Source organism: Pan paniscus, chromosome 13 (assembly GCF_029289425.2).
Source record: "Pan paniscus chromosome 13, NHGRI_mPanPan1-v2.0_pri, whole genome shotgun sequence".
Classification (NCBI taxonomy): Eukaryota; Metazoa; Chordata; class Mammalia; order Primates; family Hominidae; genus Pan; species Pan paniscus.
Genome location: NC_073262.2, coordinates 80490001 through 80512078, shown reverse-complemented (window position 1 = coordinate 80512078; position 22078 = coordinate 80490001). Strand labels below are relative to the sequence as shown.

Sequence of the window (22078 nt, the reverse complement as noted above, 5' to 3'; positions counted from 1 at the left end):
TAGCTTATACTTTAGAAACGGCCTCAACCCTGCCTTGCACAGAGTCAATATTCCTTCTACACTGTTCACTGATTTTACAATGATTTCAATTCAGTATGCATACTGAACCAAGCCACATTCTAAGCATGTTTTAGATTTAGAGTGAGTTTTTCAGGAGCCCCTGCTCAGTAAGTGTTTTTGTCATCATATCTTCTTTGGGAATTCTGTAAGTAGGGACCTAAAGCTCTTAATTATCAACTCCAATGGTTTTTTCCTCCCTGTTCCTGTGACTAAAGTCTCACACTGAAGTGTTTATTATCTTTACCAGCTTCCTTAAACTCTCTCTGATGTGGACTGCCCCTCCCTATTTGTTCTTAGGTGACAACCCACTATTCTTGCTGTAACGCTATCCATTAACTCCTTCTGAAAGGCAACAGGAAAAATACTATAATTTAGGATGTTGGAGTCAGATTTAGGTGAAAATTCTATCTCCACTTGGGAAAGTTATTGAGCATCCTAGGTCTCCATTTTCTGATCTATAAAATATAGAGAAGCATATCCATCTCATAGGATTTATCTGAGGACAAAACAAATTAGTTGGGTAAAGTATCTGGCCTGACCCTTGGCCCACAGTAGATGGCAATAAATTTAAGTTTTTCTTCCTTAAAATTTCTTCTCTTTCTCCCTTCCCCCTTTATTACCACTTTTCTCCTCCTTCCCTTCCCTAGATATAGATTTCACTACGTGTTCTGTCCCCGAGTGATCTCATGCATTTTACTCTCCCTGAAAATTATCCTAACTCTGGATTCGAGTTTTCAGTCCTGAGGACTGATAGGATTTTGTTCCTGGACTTTCAAAAATGAACATGTCCCAGGCTTACAGAATATCTGTCATCTTTCCCCTATCTCCCCACTCCTTAAAACAACTGTGTTCTGCTAATAAGGCCCCAGGCAGTTGGGAACAAAATGTAAGCCACTGCTATCTGGCCGCAGAGCCTGTAGAATCTTCTGCAGTACCTCTTGAGTCACCAGCACCATCACCTCCCACCTGCATGACTTCTGTGGTTTACAAGACCTCTTCCCACCCTCAGTGTCTCTTACCCAGTTCTTCTTGCTCATTGTACCTGGATTAAGCTTTCTAAAATCACATCTTAAACCACGTCACTTCCCTGCTCCATATTCTTAAACAGTTCTCCATTGCCTATAACTAAGGTCTCAGCAACTTGGTCAAGGCCTTACCTTTGAGCCTTGGCCTCTTTTTCAGTTTTATTCCCACCATACAATTACTCATTGTGCCAAGAACACACTTTGTACTCTGCTGCATTTGTGTCTTTTGTTCCTGCTGTTTCCTTCTAACTCCTCCAATCTCTCCTTGCTGAACTCTTTCTCATCCTGAAAGACCCAGCTTGAAGGTTGTTGACACTTATTGGTAAAACTGGCTCCTTCCTTGAGCCCCACCCTACCCAACCGTTTTTCAAGTTCCTCCCTTGACTTCTGTGCCCAGACCTCTCCCCAGCTCCTGCTGCAGCATTGCTTCCCACACTCCACAGAACACTCTAGGTCAGCAGCTTCGAAAAGGTGTGATCACAGAACACCTCAAAAATTAAAATGTGGAATAAAGTACACAGTGCAGAATGAACTGGCAAGCCAATTAATCCCTGAAAGGTCAGAATTTAGCCCATACCCTTTCATAAACTTAGAAATGACTTCACTAAGTCATTTAGATCTTTGTGTGAGGTGCATTATCTTGTTTCTCCTAGATTTTGCTTTCATTGCAGCACAACATAAAATTTCATCTCATGAAATGAGATGCATATAAAACAGCAAAAAGAAAATAAAAACTTTTTTGTTCTTTTGTTTTGATTTGTTTTAGAAAATAAAGCTTCTTCTTCTCTTTGAAGTACTCAGTCTTTTTACTTCTTTGATTTAGGTGCCATCTAAGAACTACAAGACTCAGCTTTTTATTAAAACTTCCATTTTTCAGTCAGAGAGCCATAGAGAATAAAGTCTATATATTATTAATGTTTAATATGCAATAAGGGATGAATAACATTACAAATACATGCTGAATTTATCAGACACAGGCCAGCAATCATTACAGATGAGATATATTAATGATGTTAAATAATGTCTATGTGTCCCACTCACTCATGCATCCAATGGCCTTTCCATGCAGTTTCCTGCCTTCTCAACATGGCATAATTTCACACAGGGACATTATTGCATAATAACAAAGACGATGTGCGCATTTAGTGTTTTCTTACATATAGTGCAGTTTAGAATAAAAAGTCAATAGAGTGATGATTATTCTTGCTGTAGTATACTCATTTAACATCTCATGAAATCCAGGGTTCCACATAAGGCAGCTTGAAAACCTTGCCCTAGTATGCTTGCATCCATCCACATAATTTCAGTTATCACTTGCCAAGCCACAAATCAGACATCCTCCAGTAAAATTTTCCTTGCCAATACTAATTTGAACAGTTCTCAATTTTGTATCTCCACGGCTCCTGGCAGTGCTCAATATATACTTGTGGAAGAAAAGATGGAAAGGAGAAGAATGAGGGATATTAACTAATTCTTACAGCATTTCTGTTTATGTAGTGTCTGTCATGAAAATGATACAAGGGAAAGTTCAAAAAATCATTTGGCATAAAATTCCTTGTTCAAATTAAATATGAAAATAGTTTTAATTATTAATGTTAAGGGTCTGTTGCATTAAATAGCCTTTTAAGTGAGATTTTGTAAGTGGAATATGGGCTATTGTTAAGAAACATAATCTAAAATTACCAAAATAGTTAACTAAGATACTAAAAGTTATTAAAATATTACTGTTATCAAAATAATGACTAAGATAGTAAAATTGTTTTTCAAATAATTACTAATTAAAAGACCATAGTCTAGATACGTTCTTTTGCTGCATTTGTAATTTTTTAAATTCCCAATTTACTTCCTGATTTTTCCCTACTTGGGTTTCATTCTTCCTTGTGCCAAAACATCTAGTCTGTTCAATTAAAAAGGGCAAGCTGGGAAGTTGATGGAATTTTATTAGTTGTCAGTGTCTTATTGTTAATTTTGGTCCTTACATGTGTTTGCCAGCTTTGGGACCTAAATACAGCCTAGAGTCTCTCTGAATCATAGGGAATCTATGGTTTCTGCCCATGGATTTAATTACTATACATTATAGCAGGTAAGTCATTTCGAAGTAGCTACTGATAATTACCTTGCTATTGTTCTGTGACTAATGTCACTTATTGTTTCTTAATAAGGACAGATTATCCTGATATTAGTGTAGTTTATAGGGTTTCCTTTCAAGAAAACTTACATTTCTCTCTTTTCTTCCTGCCTACCTTGGTGCTCTGATAGTTTCAAAGAAAGCATGGAGAAATCATCATACTCCGACTGGCTAATAAATAACAGCATTGCTGAGCTGGTTGCTTCAACAGGCCTTCCAGTGAACATCAGTGATGCCTACCAGGATCCACGCTTTGATGCAGAGGTAAGAGGAGCCCCTCTGGTTGCAATCCTAAGTTTCAGTTGTCGCACTGTTGAAAACAGTTGAAACACAAAAAGGAATATTTACCAGCAATTCTTTTGCATCCTTCCCCTGTGATCTTATTTTTAGCATTGCCTACTGTTGACTCTAAGTTAGAAAAACTTGTCTGACTCTACCATGATTTGTAGCAAGATGGTTATCCTTAGTCTGATGCTCGTTTATGATTGGGCATATTTTATATTAAACTATGAACTATTTAATGAAAAGTGTATATAACAAAGTTATTTCCCAATAGACCCTAAAACAACTACCATATTTATAAAAATTGCTCCCAAGAAACAGTAAATTGGTTGGCATTATTGTTTATTGTTAATTATCTAGGCACACTGTGTTGATATACAGAATATATTAAAACAATTTTGAAGTTTACATTCTAAGGTAGTGTAGAGTATCATACAGATAAATTCACATGAACTGATAACGTCTCTATGTACATATGTGTACTCTCTATATATATACTCATATATACATATTGAATATACACATTCATTAAATACAAGGTTTCCTATTGAAGATTGTCCAGCTGAGGTCTGAAGAGTAGGAGGCATTTTTTTGGTGAGGAAGGGTAAGGAGACGTGTGTTCCAGGCAAAGCTGAGCAGGCATGGGGAGTTGGGGAAGTGAGATGATCTAATGTGGCTGAAGGGCCATGATCCATGAAACTGGAGAGGGAAGCAGGGACCAGATCACCAAAAAACTTTGAAAGGCATGTTAAGAAATTGGAGTATTTGTTCTGTGCAATGGGGAACCATTGAGTTTTAAATGGGGGAGAAGCAAGAGTTACATTTTAGAATGATCACACTGGCTACAAAGCAGGGGATAGGTTAGTAATGATAACAACTGAACAGTTAACCTTCAACCCTGAGAAGTAGATGTCATCATTCCCATTTTACAGAAATTGAGAGCTGCTCTATGGCTCTGGAGGCAGACAAAAATTCAGTCCTACTACCTCTCAAACTCCACAGCCCATAATCTTAATCCTGCCCTGTGCTGTCTCCATTGTCTGTGGCCAGGACATGGTGATGGCAGGGAGGCTGGGGTCAAAGTCTAATTTACAACTTCAGTCAGATCATCTTTGCAGATCTCTGCAGGAAAACCTTATATTCCCAAACTTACCACCTCCCTGTAGCTGCCTAGAACTCTCTTCCCCAGGCTACATTTTCCATGTATTTTCTATTCCTTCTTGAGGTTAGAGGCTCCTAAATCCTTAAATGAAGTCCTAGTCTGCATTGGGTGCCTTTCCAGCTGCTCCCTTGGCTATCCTAACACTGACTACCCTCTAGTTCTCCTCAGTTTTTATACACTATATTTGAAATTTGACTTACCTTTCCTTGGGAAAGTTCACAGTTCAAAGTTCTTCAGTTCTCCTCTGGTAAGGTAGAACACTACTAACTTGGTTATATGACTGGAGCACTGAAAATGATTTACAGATGTCAACGTTTATATACTTTTCCATTGTGGTTGAGTTAGGACTGATTTTATATCAGAGAAGTTAGTCTCTTCTCCCCTGTAGGCCATCGAACTCCAAACGGTCATGCAACCAGAACCACAGACGATGGCTGCCTTTTACTGGGGACACTTAGCTAGGCCTCTGGGGGAGATCTGACTGCCATCTTCCCAAAATAGTGCCCCCTGTCAGCAGGAAGCAGTTAAGATCCGTCTTTGCCCCTATTCTAATGGCAGTTAGAATTACCTCTTTGGAGAAGGAACAATAGACTAAATACTAAAAAGTATTACAGCTTTTGTCTTTCTTTTAAAAAAGTATTTCATTTAAGTGCTTATTTTCCTTCAAACCAATTAATTAGAGCTCTTTTCTTTATAAACATAACACACATAACACATATATGATTATGTAGACAGACAGAAGAAAATCTAGTAGTTGTAAGATTTTTCATCTGCCAATCTAATTGGATCATTGGCCTCTGGGTGGAGCCCTTTAAGAGCAAGGCTAGGAAAGCTTGTATTTTCTAGGGCCTAACAAACAGGTATGGCTGGAAGACCAAAGCAGATTTTGAGAGGGATCTACCTGCCTCTAATTTCTGAGGTTCCATGAGGAAAACAGAGGTTTCTCACAAAATGGGATCTGTGGTGCCTTTTCTGTTTTTGCCAAGGAGTCACAGGCCATCAGAAATTATTTTAGGGCCTCTCATGTGTGCCTTAAGAGTGGCAAGACAAAATGGAGAAAAATAATTCAATCAACTGAGAAGAAACCTTTTTCCAGAAAAACAAGATTCAAGAAGGGAAAAAAACCATAAAGGTCCTTTAAACATACTTGGGTATCTGCTTTTAATTAAGCTGAGCACTCCTTAAGAAAGTCCTTTTAAATCCCTTACCTGACTTTAGCCATGCCAAGCAGCCAATATTTCTGGCTTTTGAACTTTACCAAAAGTAACCTCACAGGTGAAACCAACAAGCCTCAATTAAGGTTATGACTTAACTACCAGTGTACGAAGTATTTTCAAAGCAGGAGGTAAGCAGTTTTTACAACATCTAGAATCTTTAAGGGTAGCTCAGAGAAGGGAAGATTTAAGAAGAGAAGCTAGAAGTTGTTCATGGAGGGGAAGAAAATCAGCAAATGGTAGAAGTCACACAGCTATTAACTTGAAAGTACTCATTCTCCGTAAACCCGGGAGGCAAAGCTTGCAGTGAGCTGAGATCGCGCCACTGCACTCCAGCCTGGGCGACAGAGCGAGACTCCATCTCAAAAAAAAAAAAAAGAAAGAAAGTACCCATTCTCCAAGCCAGGATTGAACCTGAGCCACCATTGTAAAATGTCAGACTAAAACAAAGCACTCCCACGTAGTTACAGGTCATGCTCCCAAGGATGTAAACAAGATGCAAGCCTGCAGCAAAGTTTGTTACTGACCAGTTTGCTGGGCTGACTTGAAAAGTGGACTTATGGGGTCCTACACCCACGTCCTGTCCTAAAGTACCTCTCTTTCTGATAGAACCATACAGAAAGACATGCAAAGCATACCAGATTGGCTACAGCTTAAGACCAAACTCATAAATCCTTTTTCATTAATCAAAACTTTACAGAGAATATAAACAGTGATCCTTACCATTCCTTTTACCGGTTTGCACACGGAGGGAGAGGCCAAAAGTCCAACTGGTAAAATAAACTTTTACCCTTTTGCTGGCATGTCAGGTTTCTGGATTCCCTTCCCCTTGTATCTGGAATTGGTGGGTTCTTGGTCTCACTGACTTCAGGAATGAAGCTGTGGACCCTCGTGGTGAGTGTTACAGTTCTTAAAGATGGTGTGTCTGGAGTTTGTTCCTTCTGATGTTCGGATGTGTTTGGAGTTTCTTCCTTCTGTTGGGTTCGTGGACTCGCTGGCTTCAGGAGTGAAGCTGCAGACCTTCGTGGTGAGTGTTACAGCTCTTCAGGTGGCGCGTCTGGAGTTGTTTGTTCCTCCCGTCTGGAGTTGTTCATTCCTCCAGGTGGGTTCGTGGTCTCACTGGCCTCAGGAGTGAAAATGCAGACCTTCGCAGTGAGTGTTACAGCTCATAAAGGCAGTGCAGACCCAAAGAGTGAGCAGCAGCAAGATTTATTGCAAAGAGCAAAAGAACAAAGCTTCCACACTGGGGTAGGGAACCCAATCAGGTTGCCACTGTTGGCTCCGGCAGCCTGCTTTTATTCCCTTATCTGGCCCCACCCACATCCTGCTGATTGGTCCATTTTACAGAGAGCTGATTGGTGTGTTTTACAGGGAGCTGATTGGTGCATTTACAATCCCCAAGATAGACACAAAAGTTCTCCAAGTCCGCATCAGATTAGCTAGATACAGCAATGATTGGTGCATTTACAAACCTTGAGCTAGACACAGGGTGCTGATTGGTGTGTTTACAAACCTTGAGCTAGATACAGAGTGCTGATTGGTGTATTTACAATCCTTTAGCTAGACATAAAGGTTCTCCAAGTGCCCACTAGATTAGCTAGACCCAGAGCACTGATTGGTGCATTTACAAACCTTGAGCTAGACACAGAGTGCTGATTGGTGTATTTACAATCCTTTAGCTAGACATAAAGGTTCTCCAAGTCCCCACCAGACTCAGGAGCCCAGCTGGCTTCACCTAGTGGATCCCGCACTGGGGCCACAGGTAGAGCTGCCCATCAGTCCTGCACTGTGTGCCCACACTCATCAGTTGTTGGGTGGTCGATAGGACCAGGTGCTGCAGAGCAGGGGGCAGCGCTCGTCGGGGAGGCTCGGGCAGCGCAGGAGCCCACGGCAGTGGGGAGGCTCAGGCATGGCAGGCTGCAGGTCCTGAGCTCTGCCCAGCAGGGAGGCAGCTGAGGCCCAGCGAGAATTTGAGCGCAGCGCCAGCGGGCCGGCACTGCTGGGGGACCCAGCACACCCTCTGCAGCTGCTGGCCCGGGTGCTAAGTCCCTCACTGCCCAGGGCCAGCGGCACCAGCTGGCCACTCAGAATGCAGGGCCTACAGAGCCCACGCCCACCCAGAACTTGTGCTGGGCCACCAGTGCCATGCACAGCCCCAGTTCCCACTTGCACCTCTCCCTCCACACCTTCCCACAAGCAGAGGGAGCTGGCTTCAGCCTTGGCCAGCCCAGAGAGGGGCTCCCACAGTGCAGCAGCAGGCTGAAGAGCTCCTATAGTGTGGCCAGAGTGGGCGCCAAGGCCAAGGAGGTGCCAAGAGCAAGCGAGGGCTGCCAGCACGCTGTCACCTCTCACCCTCAGCTCAGTTCTAAGCCAAGCAGTTTAAGGTCTGGGAAATTAACTTTTCCCAGTTTGGAGGATGCATCCGAGGGGAGTATCCTGTAGTAGGGGGACACAATTACCCCTCTGTGAAGAGAGGACAGAGGAGGAAAAAGGAAAAAGAAGGCATTTTCTCTAAGGAGCCCCCAGGCCTCAGGATGCATTTGAGAGAGGTACAGACTAAAGATGAATGGTTACCCAGCTAGGAAGACAGGATAAGGTGTCCCTAATTCCTTTGTCTTCCCAGCAAATATAGGGTACATGAGGCAGAAAGAAGAGGTGTTTCTTTTCTTTCTTCTGTCCTTATATCTTCAAGTCCTGGCAACCTTGACAGGGTGCTATCGATAGGTGTCAGTGCAGCTTCCACTCACGTTAACAGAGGGGCCTAGAGGGTGGGAATATCGTACTCACCCACATACACCCTGTCTCCACTGTTGTCATAACCTTTGTGTTCCTTAGACCTTGACAGACTGCAGCCAGCAGCTGGCTGCTGCCTCCTTATCATAAGCTGAATGCTAAGGTAAAGCTGAGGAGCTGGGTTCTCCTCAAACAAGGGAGATAAAAAGGGTGTCTTGTGAATTTGGGTCCTGGCCTAACAAGATGCCTTCCAAAAGGAAAAAAAAAACTCTTGCATAGAAAAGCTCCCTGTATCTGCAAGGCTGCATTAACTGCCTACAGGGTGGAGAAAAGGAACAAAAAAAAGCTTAGGTGCAAGCCTGGGATTCCTGGGGGAGAAACCTCTTATTCTTATGCAATGGGTTTCTTCATCAGGGAGAGAAACCTTTCATTGCTGTCTCCTTCCTGGGGCTCCCACTGAGCTGGACCCCTTGGCCAGGGGAAGGGAAGACTGTGTGGGTGCCTGGCGGGGAACACTGGCCAGCTAGCCACCCCAGGCCCAGGCTGTGTGCCCCAGACAGGAGGGGAGTGGGGCAGGGAGCCACTGCTCACCTGTCTGTCCTGTGCACATGCCTGCAACCATTGGGGTGAGGGTGAAACACCCCTAATATTGTAAAAGAAAAGATAGGTGCCAATACATTCCCCCCAAAATGAAGGAAAATCCATGGAAAAGACTGGGTTGGACTGAGGCCGACATTTTCCAATGCTTGAGAATGATGGGGTGGGGAAGGGGGCAGTTTCCTCTGCCTTCAGAAAAAGTCTGAGGATGAGAAAGCTCAGAAACAAAAGTGAGAGAGATGTTTGGGTCTGCATTTTACTCACCCTTCTGACAAGTCCCCGTAGAGGCCACCAAAATGATGCAGGATTTTTTTGCTCCTTAGGTCAGCTAATCTGGGTTCTTGTCTCATGACCAGGAAGAATTAGGCAGGCAGACACATTGAAGGGTGAGGAGGGTGGAATGTATTAAGTGAAAAGAAACCTCTCAGCAAAGAGAGGGGGTCCTGCAAGCAGGTTTCCACCTCCCAAATTGAATACCAGGGCCACTACACACCAGCTGAAGAGGCCAGGCTCCTCCTCTGCCTTAGGCCCAAATTTCTGGTGGCTCCACACCATTCCCCCAGTGCATGTGGGCCTCTAGTCTGCTGTGGGCATGCCCAGGTAAGCCCCCTGTGCAGGTTCCCTTATCTGCACAAAACATCTGGTGTAACACTTGTGGGGCAGGTTGGAAATTCTCCAGAGATCCTTCTCTATCTGTCTACGCCTTTGTCTGCCTCCTGTCTCTATCACTAATATCTATTCTAAATTTCTCAATAGCTCAGTGGCTAATTCTGGCAATGAATTCTTTTTACTGACCCCAATTCATCAGAAGCTGGGATAGAATGCCCCAGAATGGATTGGCCCTATTCTGGGATTTCATACTATGGATACATCAACTTTCAGTAAATAGAAATATTGGATATTTTTTAGCTTACAGGGGAGGAAATGGAGACTTGGGGAGCTGGTGGTCTGCCAAGACCACACAGCTTTCTTAAGGCAGAGCACAGAAAACACTCTGGGCCTTCTTGTTCCTGATTCAGTGCTCTTTCCTTTAGCATCCTCTTGGGGAGAGCATCAGCTGCTGAGGGTCTGCCTAGGCAACAGAGTCACCACATTCTTCCTTTCTCCTTCCTCACAGGTACATGAACTCATGGCCAGCATACCTACCTTTTTGTCCTATCTGCTCTGCTCAAGAGCTGAGGAGTCTTGGACATATCACTTAGTTTGCAACATGTAAAGTCCTACATAAATATCTTATAAACTGTGCAGATATAGTCACCAGGTCCTCCCTTATAGGACGCAGCAATATGATAAGAGTGGCCAGACATCCAGGCACCAGGTTTCCTAGGCACATTGGAGATGATTAAATGTGGGGGCTGGCTATGTTAGTGGTGGCAAATCCATGTGGGTCTGCAGCAACCTCAATTCTTGCCTCCTCAGAAGAAAGAATTTGACTGAGGGGCATTAGGCAGAAGGAGAGACTGTGGCAAGTTTTAGAGCGGGATTGAAAGTTTTTTTAAAAAAAGCTTTAGAGCAGGAATGAAAGGAAGTAAAGTACACTTGGAGGAGGGCCAAGCAGGTGACTTGAGAAATCAAGTGCGCTGTTTGATCTTTGACTTGGAATTTTATGCATTGACATACTTCCAGGATCTTTCATTCCTTCTCCCTGGCTCTTCCCTTGGAGTGTGCTGTCTGCATGCATAGTGGCCTGCTAGCGCTTGGAAGGGGAGCACACATAGTGTGTTTACTGGAGTTGTCTGCATGCTTACTGGAGGCATTCTTCCCATACCAGCGGAATGTTTCTCGAAGGTCATATACCAGTTAAACTCTGCCATTTTGTCTCTTAATGCACATGCTTGAGTCTGCTTGCCCAGCTCCCAAGATCTTATCAGGAAGCGACTTGTATTAGTCACCTAGAAGGACAGAACTAATAGGAGATAGATGGATAGATAGATAGATAGATAGATAGATGTGAGTATTAAGGAGTATTAACTCATATGATCACAAGGTCCTACAATAGGCTGGAAGCTGAGGAGCAAGGAAGCCAGTCCGAGTCCCAAAGCTGAAGAACTTGGAGACCGATGTTCAAGGGCAGGAAGCATCCAGCACAAGAGAAAGACGTAGGCTGAAAGGCTAAGCCAATCTGACTTGTTCACGTTTTTATGCCTGCTTTATATTCTAGCTGTGCTGGCAGCTGATTAGATGTTGCCTACCCAGATTAAGGGTGGGTCTGCCTTTCCCAGACCACGGACTCAAATGTTAATCTCCTTTGGTAACACCCTTACAGACACACCTAGGATCAATACTTTGCATCCTAGAATCCAATCAAGTTATCACTCAGTATTAACCATCACACTACTGATCACTAGTTTCAGGGTTTTTCTATCTATCGGGAGACTGCCTTTTGTTGGCACTGGCTGTGGCCAATTATTATTTTAGAGAGACAGTTTAACAACCACCTGACCATCACCTAATGGTCACCTGACATTCGTGGAGGGGCCGGTGGGGGCCTCTCCTGCCGTGCTCCTTCCTGACTAGATACCTACTGTAATACCTGTACTGCCCAAGCCTATGCAACCCACCAATCCTTGAAACATATAGCTAAAGCCGCACCAATCTTTAAGACATAGCTAAAGCCAGTTACACTTGTATATTTCAAACATAGCCCTGATGACTACATTTACAATCCCTGTATCAGTTAAAGTAATAGATAAACTTCAAAATTTCTGTGGCTTAATATAATAGAGGTTTAGTTTTTGTTCATGTTAAGCCCAAATGGGTTTTCCTGATCAGTGTTGGTGGGATAGGGAGGTGTTCCCTATTATGTGAATGAAATATTTCAGCAGCAACTTATGAATGACTTGCCCCATGGACCATATTGTGAATTCTTCAGATTGATAACTGCTGGTGCTGATCCCAATACACCCACTTGTGTGCATTTGATAGCTTCTTGTTCAATTCAGACTAGCATAGAAAGCTTGCCAATTTGGGAATTCATGACACCAGTGGGTATTTTCTGTTAGTAAGAGATAATTTACTCTGTCAAGCTTTGCTTTAGGCATACAGTTAAGGTATGAAGGGAAACTAAATTTCTAATTTCTGTGTCTTTCCTATCTTGATAAAATTCAGGGAAGTCCTTAGAAACTCTGCCCAAGATATGCAGCAAGAGAATGATCCTTATTTTGAAATCTCAGTTTTGAAACTGTTGGTCTTCCTTTTGATAGAAGCTACAAAGGGATGTCTTTAATGTGATGTAAACCCCATCCCAAGTGCTGTCAGATGCCTGCTGAGAGGGCTATGGGGCAAGTAATCATAGCTGTTTGCCTGCTGGGTGTTCTCTTAGTGATTGTCTTAAATATTTAATGGAGTTCCCTCCTTGTGGTGAACAGAGCAGACTTAGCAGGCGAGCCATAGTGATTACTTGCCTTCTGAATGCCTGTTTGAGTTGGCTCTCAAAAGTGGCACCTGCTGGGCTTGATAGCATACATGGTTTTAAGGCCAGACTCTTTGGCTTATGGGTGGAAAAATTATGACAAAAGATTATATGTCACAGAGCTAGAATTACGTTTGTGAGCTTTAAATTCTGCGACCTTATGAAAATCACTGTTTATTCTGTTACAAGATTCTATGAAAAGAATGTAAGACAGAAAAGACCTACTCAATGTAATATTATATTTATTTATAGTAGTACAAGAAACCCTCATGTTTATGGGTCATCTGTTCTTAGGTTTTGTAGCTTTATCAGTCATCTGCTCCATGGGAACAGGGTATCCATGTGTGTTTCTGAAGACATTGTCAGGGTTATTATGTATATTAATTTTCTATTGCAGCAAAACAGATCACCACAAACTCAGCACTTAAAACAACACCTGATGATGATGATGATGATGATGATGATGATGATTATTATTATTATTTGAGATGGAGTCTTTCTCTGTCGCCCAGGCTGGAGTGCAGTGGCTCATTCTCGGCTCACTGCAACCTCCGCCTCCTGGGTTCAAGCAATTCTCCTGCCTCAGCCTCCCGAGTAACTGGGATTACAGGTGCACACCACCATGGCTGGCTAATTTTTCGTATTTTTAGCAGAGACAGGGTTTCACCATGTTGGCCAGGCTGGTCTTGAACTCCTGACCTCAAGTGATCCACCCACCTTGGCCTCCCAAAGTGCTAGGATTACAGGCGTCAGCTACTGCACCCAGCCAAAACAACACCTGATTATTATCTCACAGTTTCTGTGGGTCAGAAGTCTGGGCATGGCATTGCTGGGTTCTCTGCTCAGGGTCTCACAAGGCTGAAATTAAGATATTGGCCGTGTGGAATTCTCATTTGGATCTTGGCATTCTTTTTAAATATCATTCAGGTTGTTGGGAGAATTGAGTTCCTTGCAGTTGTAGATTGAGGCTCTCATTTTTCTGCCGGCCATGGCCCAGGGTCTGTCTTAGCTCCCGGAGATTGCCCTTGAGTCCTAGAATGTGGCCCTCTCATCACATGGCAGCTTACTTCTTCAAAGCCAATGGGAAAATCTCACTCCAGTTGGCTGTGACAGAAGCTTACATAATGTCCAGAGTGGCTTATATAATCTCAGGAGTGATTATCCCATCGTCTTTGCCATGTAACATAACATCACCAGGGAAGTGACTGTGCTAACATATTCACAGGTCCTGTCCACACTCAAGGGAAAGGATTATTCAAGATATGTAGGAAGCCAGAGTTGGGGGTGGTGGCAGGTGGGATTCTTAGAGGCCATCTTAGAATTTTGCTTATCATAGGCTGGGCACAGTGGCTCATGCCTGTAATCCCAGCACTTTAGGAGGCCGAGGCAGGCGGATCACGAGGTCAGGAGATCGAGACCTTCCTGGCTAACATGGTGAAACCCTGTCTCTACTAAAAATACAAAAAAAAAAAAAAAAAAATTAGCCAGGCGTGGTGGCACACGCCTGTAGTCCCAGCTACTCAGGAGGTTGAGGCAGGAGAATCGCTTGAACTCAGGAGGCGGAGGTTGCAGTGAGCCGAGATCATGCCACTGCACTCCAGCCTGGCTATAGCGTGAGACCCCATCTTAAAAAAAAAAGAATTTTGCCTATCATACCCTAATAAAGACTAAAATATAGTCCATGCACAATGTCTATCCCATGGAGCAATCTATATATCCTGATATTTTAAAATGTCTACAAGAAAAAAGTAAACAGAGAAGTATGTTTAAAATAATGTATAGAAGTATGTATAGAATAATATATGTGGGTATATATACATAAACAGTATATGCATATTTTTAATAGGTATTTTAAACTTAACATGTCTAAAGCACAGGCCACAGTCTCCTGCCCCCCCAGCCTGCTCCTCTCTCTGTTTCCATATCTCTATTGAGGCAACACGATCCTTCAGGATGCTTATGTCAAAAAAAGTATAGGCATGATTCTCCCTTTCTCTCATGTTGAACATGAATTCATCAGGAAGTCCAATTGCTTAATTTATCCAGAATCTGACCACTTCTTACCACTCAGCTGCTACCACCGAGATCCAACCTACCATCATCCCTGTACTATTTCATGTACAAATCCTCTTAAACTGTCCCTCTCCTTCCACTTTTCCCCTCTATACTCTTTTCTCAACACAATAGTCAGAGGCTATTAAATTTTAAGTTATGTTACAACTCTGCTCACACACTCTTCAGTGTCTCCTTATTTCACTGGAGTAAAAGCCAAATTTGCAATTCTTTCAGAGATCTACAATGCCATACACCATCTGGCACCCTATCATCCACCCCCATCCCTTACTCATACTATGCAAGCCGCACTAGTCTCCTTGTTCCTATAATGTGCCACTTACACGCCCACCTCAGGGGCTTTGCACTGGCTACTCCCTCAGCTGAAATACTCTTCCCCCAATATCTGCATGGCTCATATCCTCTCCTCTTTAAGACCATTGTTCAAATGTTACCTGACAGTAAGGCCTGATACCCTTGGTACTCCTTACCCCTCTTATCTGTTTTTTCCCTATCATCTTAACATCTTCTAACATATAATTTATTCATTTATCTTTGTATTGTTTACCATCTCTCTTCTATCACTAAAATGTAAGCTCTATGAAGGTGAGGATTTTGTTGTTTTTTTTCACTGCTGTATCCCCAACACCTAGAACAATGTTTAGTACATAATAGACATTCTTGTTGAATGTTGTTCAATATTGTCAAATATATTATCTATGTGTAATTTATGAATATGCTTTATGTCATTAAATATATTATATATTGACATATGAACTTAATACATATTTATAAGAAAAGGTGAGGAAGGACTTGTACCAACTTGTTAATAATTGCTATCTCTAAAGATGGAAAGGTTAGAGCTTTTGATTTTATTTGTACTTTAAATTTTTCATGTGTTCATATTATTTTTATAATCATGAAAAATTTTAAAGATATTCTAAAATCTTAGACTATATCTTATATGAAATTATGTTTTACCAGGTTATTTTGAGTCTTCTTAAAGTTATAAACAATTATCTAAAACCATTATTGAAATAATACAATATCTAAACAAGTCAACTTGCCTTGCTGTATCTTTGGGGAATTCAGATGGATTATTTTCTATTCGCCTTTGCCTCTGTTTCTTGGGATTTATTCCAGCTAGGAGCATTTTCTGAGATTGCCCCAATAGCATGTACATAAACTGCATTTGCAGATGACCGCCTCTTGTATTAGGTGACTTCTTAGAATGCATACTCTATTTACAAATATCCTCACCATTACAATCATTCTGTCCTTGCTTTCAACTGGCATTGTGCCTCGGAATTCAATTTTCCGTAGTTAGTTGCACTTTAGTATATCATCTGTGACACTTTCTGCCCTTCTCTTCTTATTAGATTCAAAGAACGCATTAAAATAAATACACTAATGCAAAACAAGCCATTATTTAGTCAGTCTAAGGTATTATATTCCATTGTTTAATTCAGTATTTCCTTCCATTTGTGTAGTTATGGAGAGAATTTTCAGAGCCATCACATGCAGTATTTGCTTTTTGCCTACAATAAGAATGAACACTTGGACTCAACATTTAAAAAGAAAAGGTTCATTCAGCAAAGGGAATGTCAGAAATTAACTAAAAAGTAGGGCAGGCCTTATGCATGGATGGATTTGGTGGTTCATTTATTTGTTACAAATTCAGGAGACGTGGGAAATCCATCAGTACCTAGATCTTCTCTGCCATGGAAGGCCAATGCCCAGAGTTACACAATTAACACTAAGGTGGTGTGATCTGAACTCTGTAGCTCTTCAGTCCCATGCAATTCTTCCATGTAAAGTTTTTCCTCTGATTTTTTTAAAGCCTATTATAGACAACTCAATAGTACTTATCCTTGTCATGTTGCACTTAAGGATAATGGGGCTCCAGGCTCTGAGATTCTCTGATTTAGAGCATTAAAGCCCATTTTGCCTGCCAGATCTTTGTGGTAGAGCACTCCCACACCCCCACAGTGGCTGCTGAGAGCTAGCCTGGCAGGACAGGTCATTCTCTATTCTCTGTAACACCTTCTGGTCTATCAGTTATGCTTGTGTTGCAAAGGGAAATGTGCAAAATTGGAAACATTAAGAGACAAAGCTCTGTGGATCAGCTGAAATTCATTTGCTCTTGTCAATCTTCTCTCAGTTTCTGTTACTTAGTGTGAACCAGTTTGAGAACCTTTCCTGAGAAGAAGGGTAGATTGGACAGTGGATGTAAGAATTACAGTTGAGCAGAAGGGGAAGGAAGGTTAGAGGTTAGAAGTTAGGGGGATTACTAAGACTTAAATAAAATATAGAATGGGGAAGTAGTGGGTAGTGAAAACAAATACAAGTCACACAGTTCTAAGAATCCAACAGACTTTGCTGCATCGGCAGTGGAGAAAATGCCTCAGCTCCAAGCACAATCATTTATTTTTCAGGAATTTAAGGAATCATATACAGGCACTGTTCTACAAACCATTAGGATTTATCCTACGTGCGGGTAAGATAGGCCAAACTCAATTCTCTCTCTATTATTTCATGGAAATCAAGGGACTGACTGGGAACATTGGCTCCCTCAGCTTGTCTGGTTACTAGAATTTCTCACCAATAGATTATCTTTGGGGAGAAAGTGTTGCTTTAGATTATTGTTAAAGTTGTACGTATCTTTCTAGAGAAAGGAAATACACTGAACATTAATAAATAGTATTATATTGTCACCAATTTATTTAACATTTCCTTTGACCACCTTTGAGAGACTGGAAAATATAACAAGTACATGTTGATGGCTCCAAGAGCTAAACCATCTTTAATTAGATCCATTAATTGGAAAGGCCCCATGAGGACAGAAACTAGGTAACATTTTTAAGTAGACATATCTTTGCTTGGAAAGAACTAAGCACTCGCAGAAATATATTTAGTTTAACTGTTGCCTTCTAGAAAGGCTGCTTTGTCTCACGTGGTCTAACTTTTGAGACTCTAATGGTGTGAATGTTAAACCAAGAATGACCAAGGCACCATGTGGAACAATAAAGCAGATTTTTTTGGCAGTTGTTCCTTTCAATATTAGCAATATTTGTATTTGTAAAACTCCTTACAAATTTTGAAACCCTTTCACACACAAATTTTCATAAAACAACTTGGAAAACAAGAAAAAGCACAAAGATGAGAATCAGCTGTGAGGCCAAAATGTGAAGATAACCAATGTTACCATTTTGGTGTGCAGGAGATAAATATTAATGATAAAATTGAGGCATTGAAACTTTGGGTGATTTCGTTGGGGTGGTGTGGCTGATGGGCATTTTTGAGCTCCATTGACTGATTTGATATGGAGAGTTGGGGTTATCTGGTGAACAGGAATGATTCTTTCCTTCATATTGCTTATTACTCTTTCTCCCTGTTTGGAATTTATTCGTTAGACATCCTGTGCTTCTTTCATCTCCCTTCTCCTTTTCCTCCAGCCCCTGCAGAGGATAAAATGGACTCCTGGGCCTTGCCTTTTCATATGGTTACATGAACTAACCTGAATTAGCACAGTTTTCCAGAAAAAATAGCTGCTGCCACAAATAGGCAATTAGGGGATTTCATTAATGATTTTAAAATGGAAAAATTCACTCTCCTCACACTCTGCCATCCTTCCTTGTTCTCCTCTCCCACCTGATTGGGCTCATCAAGCATGTTGATCATCACCATTCCTTAGCCTCACCTCCTTCCCTCAAACACAATGGAACCACTTTAAAGACACCCTCTGCATTCTCTGATGCTTCACCTCTTCTCCTGTGCTCAGCTCATACAAGACTCCAGCTCTGAATAGATGCAGCTCTGCTTTCTCAGTATGGCCTTCCTGTCTTCCAGGACTAACCACTTGACTTTTATTCCTGATCACATCCTTTCTTCCCTTGACCATTTTTGCCTTCAATGATCCCACTATGTTGCTAAATTCAGTAAGCCATTTTCAGTCCTTATCTTATTAGACTTCTCCATAGCATTGGACACTGCTGCTCCCCCTAAGTTCTACTTAGAAAATAACTTCTTCCCTTATGGACAAATTATCTGTGTTTATTATCTAAAATTTACAAACTAGGAACAATAATTTTAAAATTCTAATAGCCAAGAAATTCAAAGGAAACTATTATGGTCATAATTTTTCCAGGATCCTTCAATGTATATAATATGCTTTTGTATACCCATAGGCAGGTACACTATTATCATTTAATATATTAAATATTTTCCATATGAGTAACTATTCTTCTATAGCATGATTTTAATTAGATGCATAATATTCTGTTATGTGAATGTGCTATGATTTACTTAACCAACTGCCTCCAGTTGAATATTCATGTTATTCTAATAAATCACTAAGATAAATAATGCTGTGGTTCACACTTTTACATGTAAAGCTTTGTGCATAGCTTTGATAATTACCACAGGATAAATTCCTAGATATGAAATTGATAGGTCAAAGAGTATGTATTTATACTTTTTAGGCTCTGGATACACATTAATAAACCTATTTCCGGAAAGGTTGTAGAAATCTGTTCACACATTATGGATGCAGTAAAGCCTTCAGGTTAAGAGCATGAGCTTTGGAGTTCTTGTCCATCCCTGTCACTGATGTCACCTTTTTCTTCCAGCACTAAATATTGTGTTCCCCAAAGTTCAGTTTTTAGTCTTTTTGTTGGACAAGTTCTCTCTTGCAATAACTATGCAATTAACTTAAATCTTACCCATGCAATTAACCCAGAGGACTGGTGACTCCAAGATTGGTATCTCCAGCCCCTCTCACTTGTAATGTGTGTCCATTTGGAGTTTGTATCATTTCCCTCAAATTTCCCGTGTTCCCCGCTTCAAGGAACTCTTCCACCTTTACTCAAGCCAGAAACCTCAATGTTATCCTCCATGGGGATGGGAGAGTGCATACTCCCACTTTCCCAGAACAAAAAAAAACTCTTTTGGGGAACTGTAGTACTTTAAAAGTGATGGGTAAACAAAATTCTCTTTTATTTAACTGGTGAACAGCCTAAGGTTTGTTTTTCTCACAACCAGCTTCTAAATTGTCTTTCTTACTGCATGTTCCTTTTCTTCTTGCCCATTGTGACCTGTCCTTCAGCTGCCCAGATTTCGTAGGAGACGTTAGACAGGAGCTACTGTTGTCCCAGAGTTGGCAGAGACAATTGTGTTTACTACTTGGTGCTGCCTCAAACCCAATGGTCTGTACAATGATATGTGTCGCTCCCTCAGCAAAACAAAGCAGACCCAGCCATTCTAGTGCTGCTGTGACTAGCCTAAGTCTGTAGATTATACCTTTCTAAAATCGGCTTTCTTCTCTTCATGCTTACTGGTATTGCCTTAATTCAGATTTTATCCTTAGGGAGGGGAAGAAAACCAGTTTGTTTTTTTGGAAGATAACTTTGATGGATGTGTTTGCCATTGGCTGTGCTCCTTTGAGCCAGTCTCTCTCATTCAAGGCAGTTAATCTCTCTAAGTCTCATCTGATAAGAGAGGATGATAACAGTACCTACTTCATGGGGTGGTTGTAAAAAGTATAAAATAATGCATAAGAAAGTGCTGAGCGGAATGCCAGACAGAGAGTGAACATCTAGCAAATGTGAGCTTATCATCATCACTGTTGTCTTCGAAGACTCATTGTCAAGGGTCTCGGGCTGCTCCTGATTTCTCTAAACAGAGTCCATTGTTGTCTTTCCAATAGTGTTTGAACATCCTCTACTTGGACACTTATTTTATCTCAATATTTCTATCTTTCCTAGACTGTGAGTAGCTCAAGGGTAATGACTATTTGAATCCATTTTTCTATCCTCAATACTAAGCAATGTGTCTGGTGCATAGAAGGTGGTAAATAAATATTTTTTGGAAGAGTACACTGGACAAATGATTTATGCTTACGTTTTTGTTTTTGCATCTGGAATTCTAAAATATCAATCAATCTAATTCACTCTATTAACAAAATAAAAAAGGAAAAATCACATAATCTAAAATTACATGACTAAAAGGTATAAGAATTAAAGGATAAGATGACGTGATCATGTGGCAAGAAAATCCAAAACACTTTACAGGTAAGACATTAAAGTTAATAATTGAATGTAGCAAGATTGATGGAAACAAATTTAATACTAAAAAGTCGATTATATTTTTATGTACCAATTACAAGCATTAGAAAATAAAATACTACTGTTATTTACAATAACATGAAGTTTTTAAACATCAGGATACAAATAAAACAAATTATGTGTAAGAACACTACATGGAAAACTACCAAACTTTGCTAAGAGAAATTTTAAGAGCCTTAAATAAATTAAGGGATATTTACGGATTGAAAGACTCAGTTTTGTAAAGGTGTCAATTCTCCCCCAAACAGATAGATTCAAAAAATACCGATAAAAATCCCAGGAATGTATATGTATGTATATAAACTGCAAATTGATTCTAACATTTATATGTAAATGCCAGAGGTCAAAAATAATCAAGACAATCTTGAAGAAGGAAAAAGTTGGAGGATTTGCACTACCAGATACTGAGCCTTATCATACAACTGTATTATTTAAGACAGTATGGTATTGGCATAAGGATAGATACCTAGATCAATGGAATAGAATAGACAGTTCAGAAACAGATCCAAATATATATGGACAGTTGATTAATGAAAATGATGGCACAGTAGAGTGATGGGGAGAGGTATTGCTTTTTCCCTCAAAACAGTGCTGGATCAACTGAATATCCATTTCAAAAAAAAAAGAAATTTTGACTCCTAGCTCATATTATACATGAAAATCATTTTCAGTTGGATTATAAATTTAAATGTGAAAGTTAAAACAGTAAGAATTCTAGGAAAAGCACAGAAGAATATCTTCATGAGGTTGGAATACAGAAAGATCTCTTGAACAAAACCAAAAAAATACTGACCATAAATTTAAAAATTGAAATATTTGCCTATATCATATTAGGGACCTCTGAATCAAAAGACACCATTAAAAGAGTGGAAAAACAAGCCATGGAATAAGAAAAATATTTGTAATACATATATCTTGCAGAGGGCTCTTATCCAGAATATAGAAGATACTTTTACAAGCCAATTTTTAAAAATCAGACAACCCAACAGGACAAAAGACCAAAGTTCTGAACAGGCACTTCATGGAAGAGAGTAGAAATAGATGATAAGTATATGAAAAGTTGCTCAACTTCATTAATCATAAGTAGGAAAATTATAAATTTATTGTCCAAATTTGGACACTTTTGAGAATGAAAGGCATATTATTAATAATTATGTCAGGAAAACAGACTTAAACCAGGATTTATGGTCACCCTAGTCATCAGAGATAATCAAATTACTTTCACAAGGAGAAACAACCACATATCTATCAGAATTGTCAAAATTTTTTTTTAAAAGCCTGACAACATCAA

General features: G+C 40.6%; 1 protein-coding gene across 1 annotated transcript in view; it reads left to right on the top strand.

The window, feature by feature from the left end:
• Window positions 1–22078, top strand: part of LOC100982736 (dual 3',5'-cyclic-AMP and -GMP phosphodiesterase 11A) — a 275174-nt gene that overhangs the window by 52222 nt on the left and 200874 nt on the right. The window contains exon 4 of the mRNA XM_034954574.3: window positions 3345–3477. Within this exon, the coding sequence (XP_034810465.2) occupies window positions 3345–3477 (133 nt within the window). The remainder of the gene's footprint in view (window positions 1–3344; window positions 3478–22078) is intronic.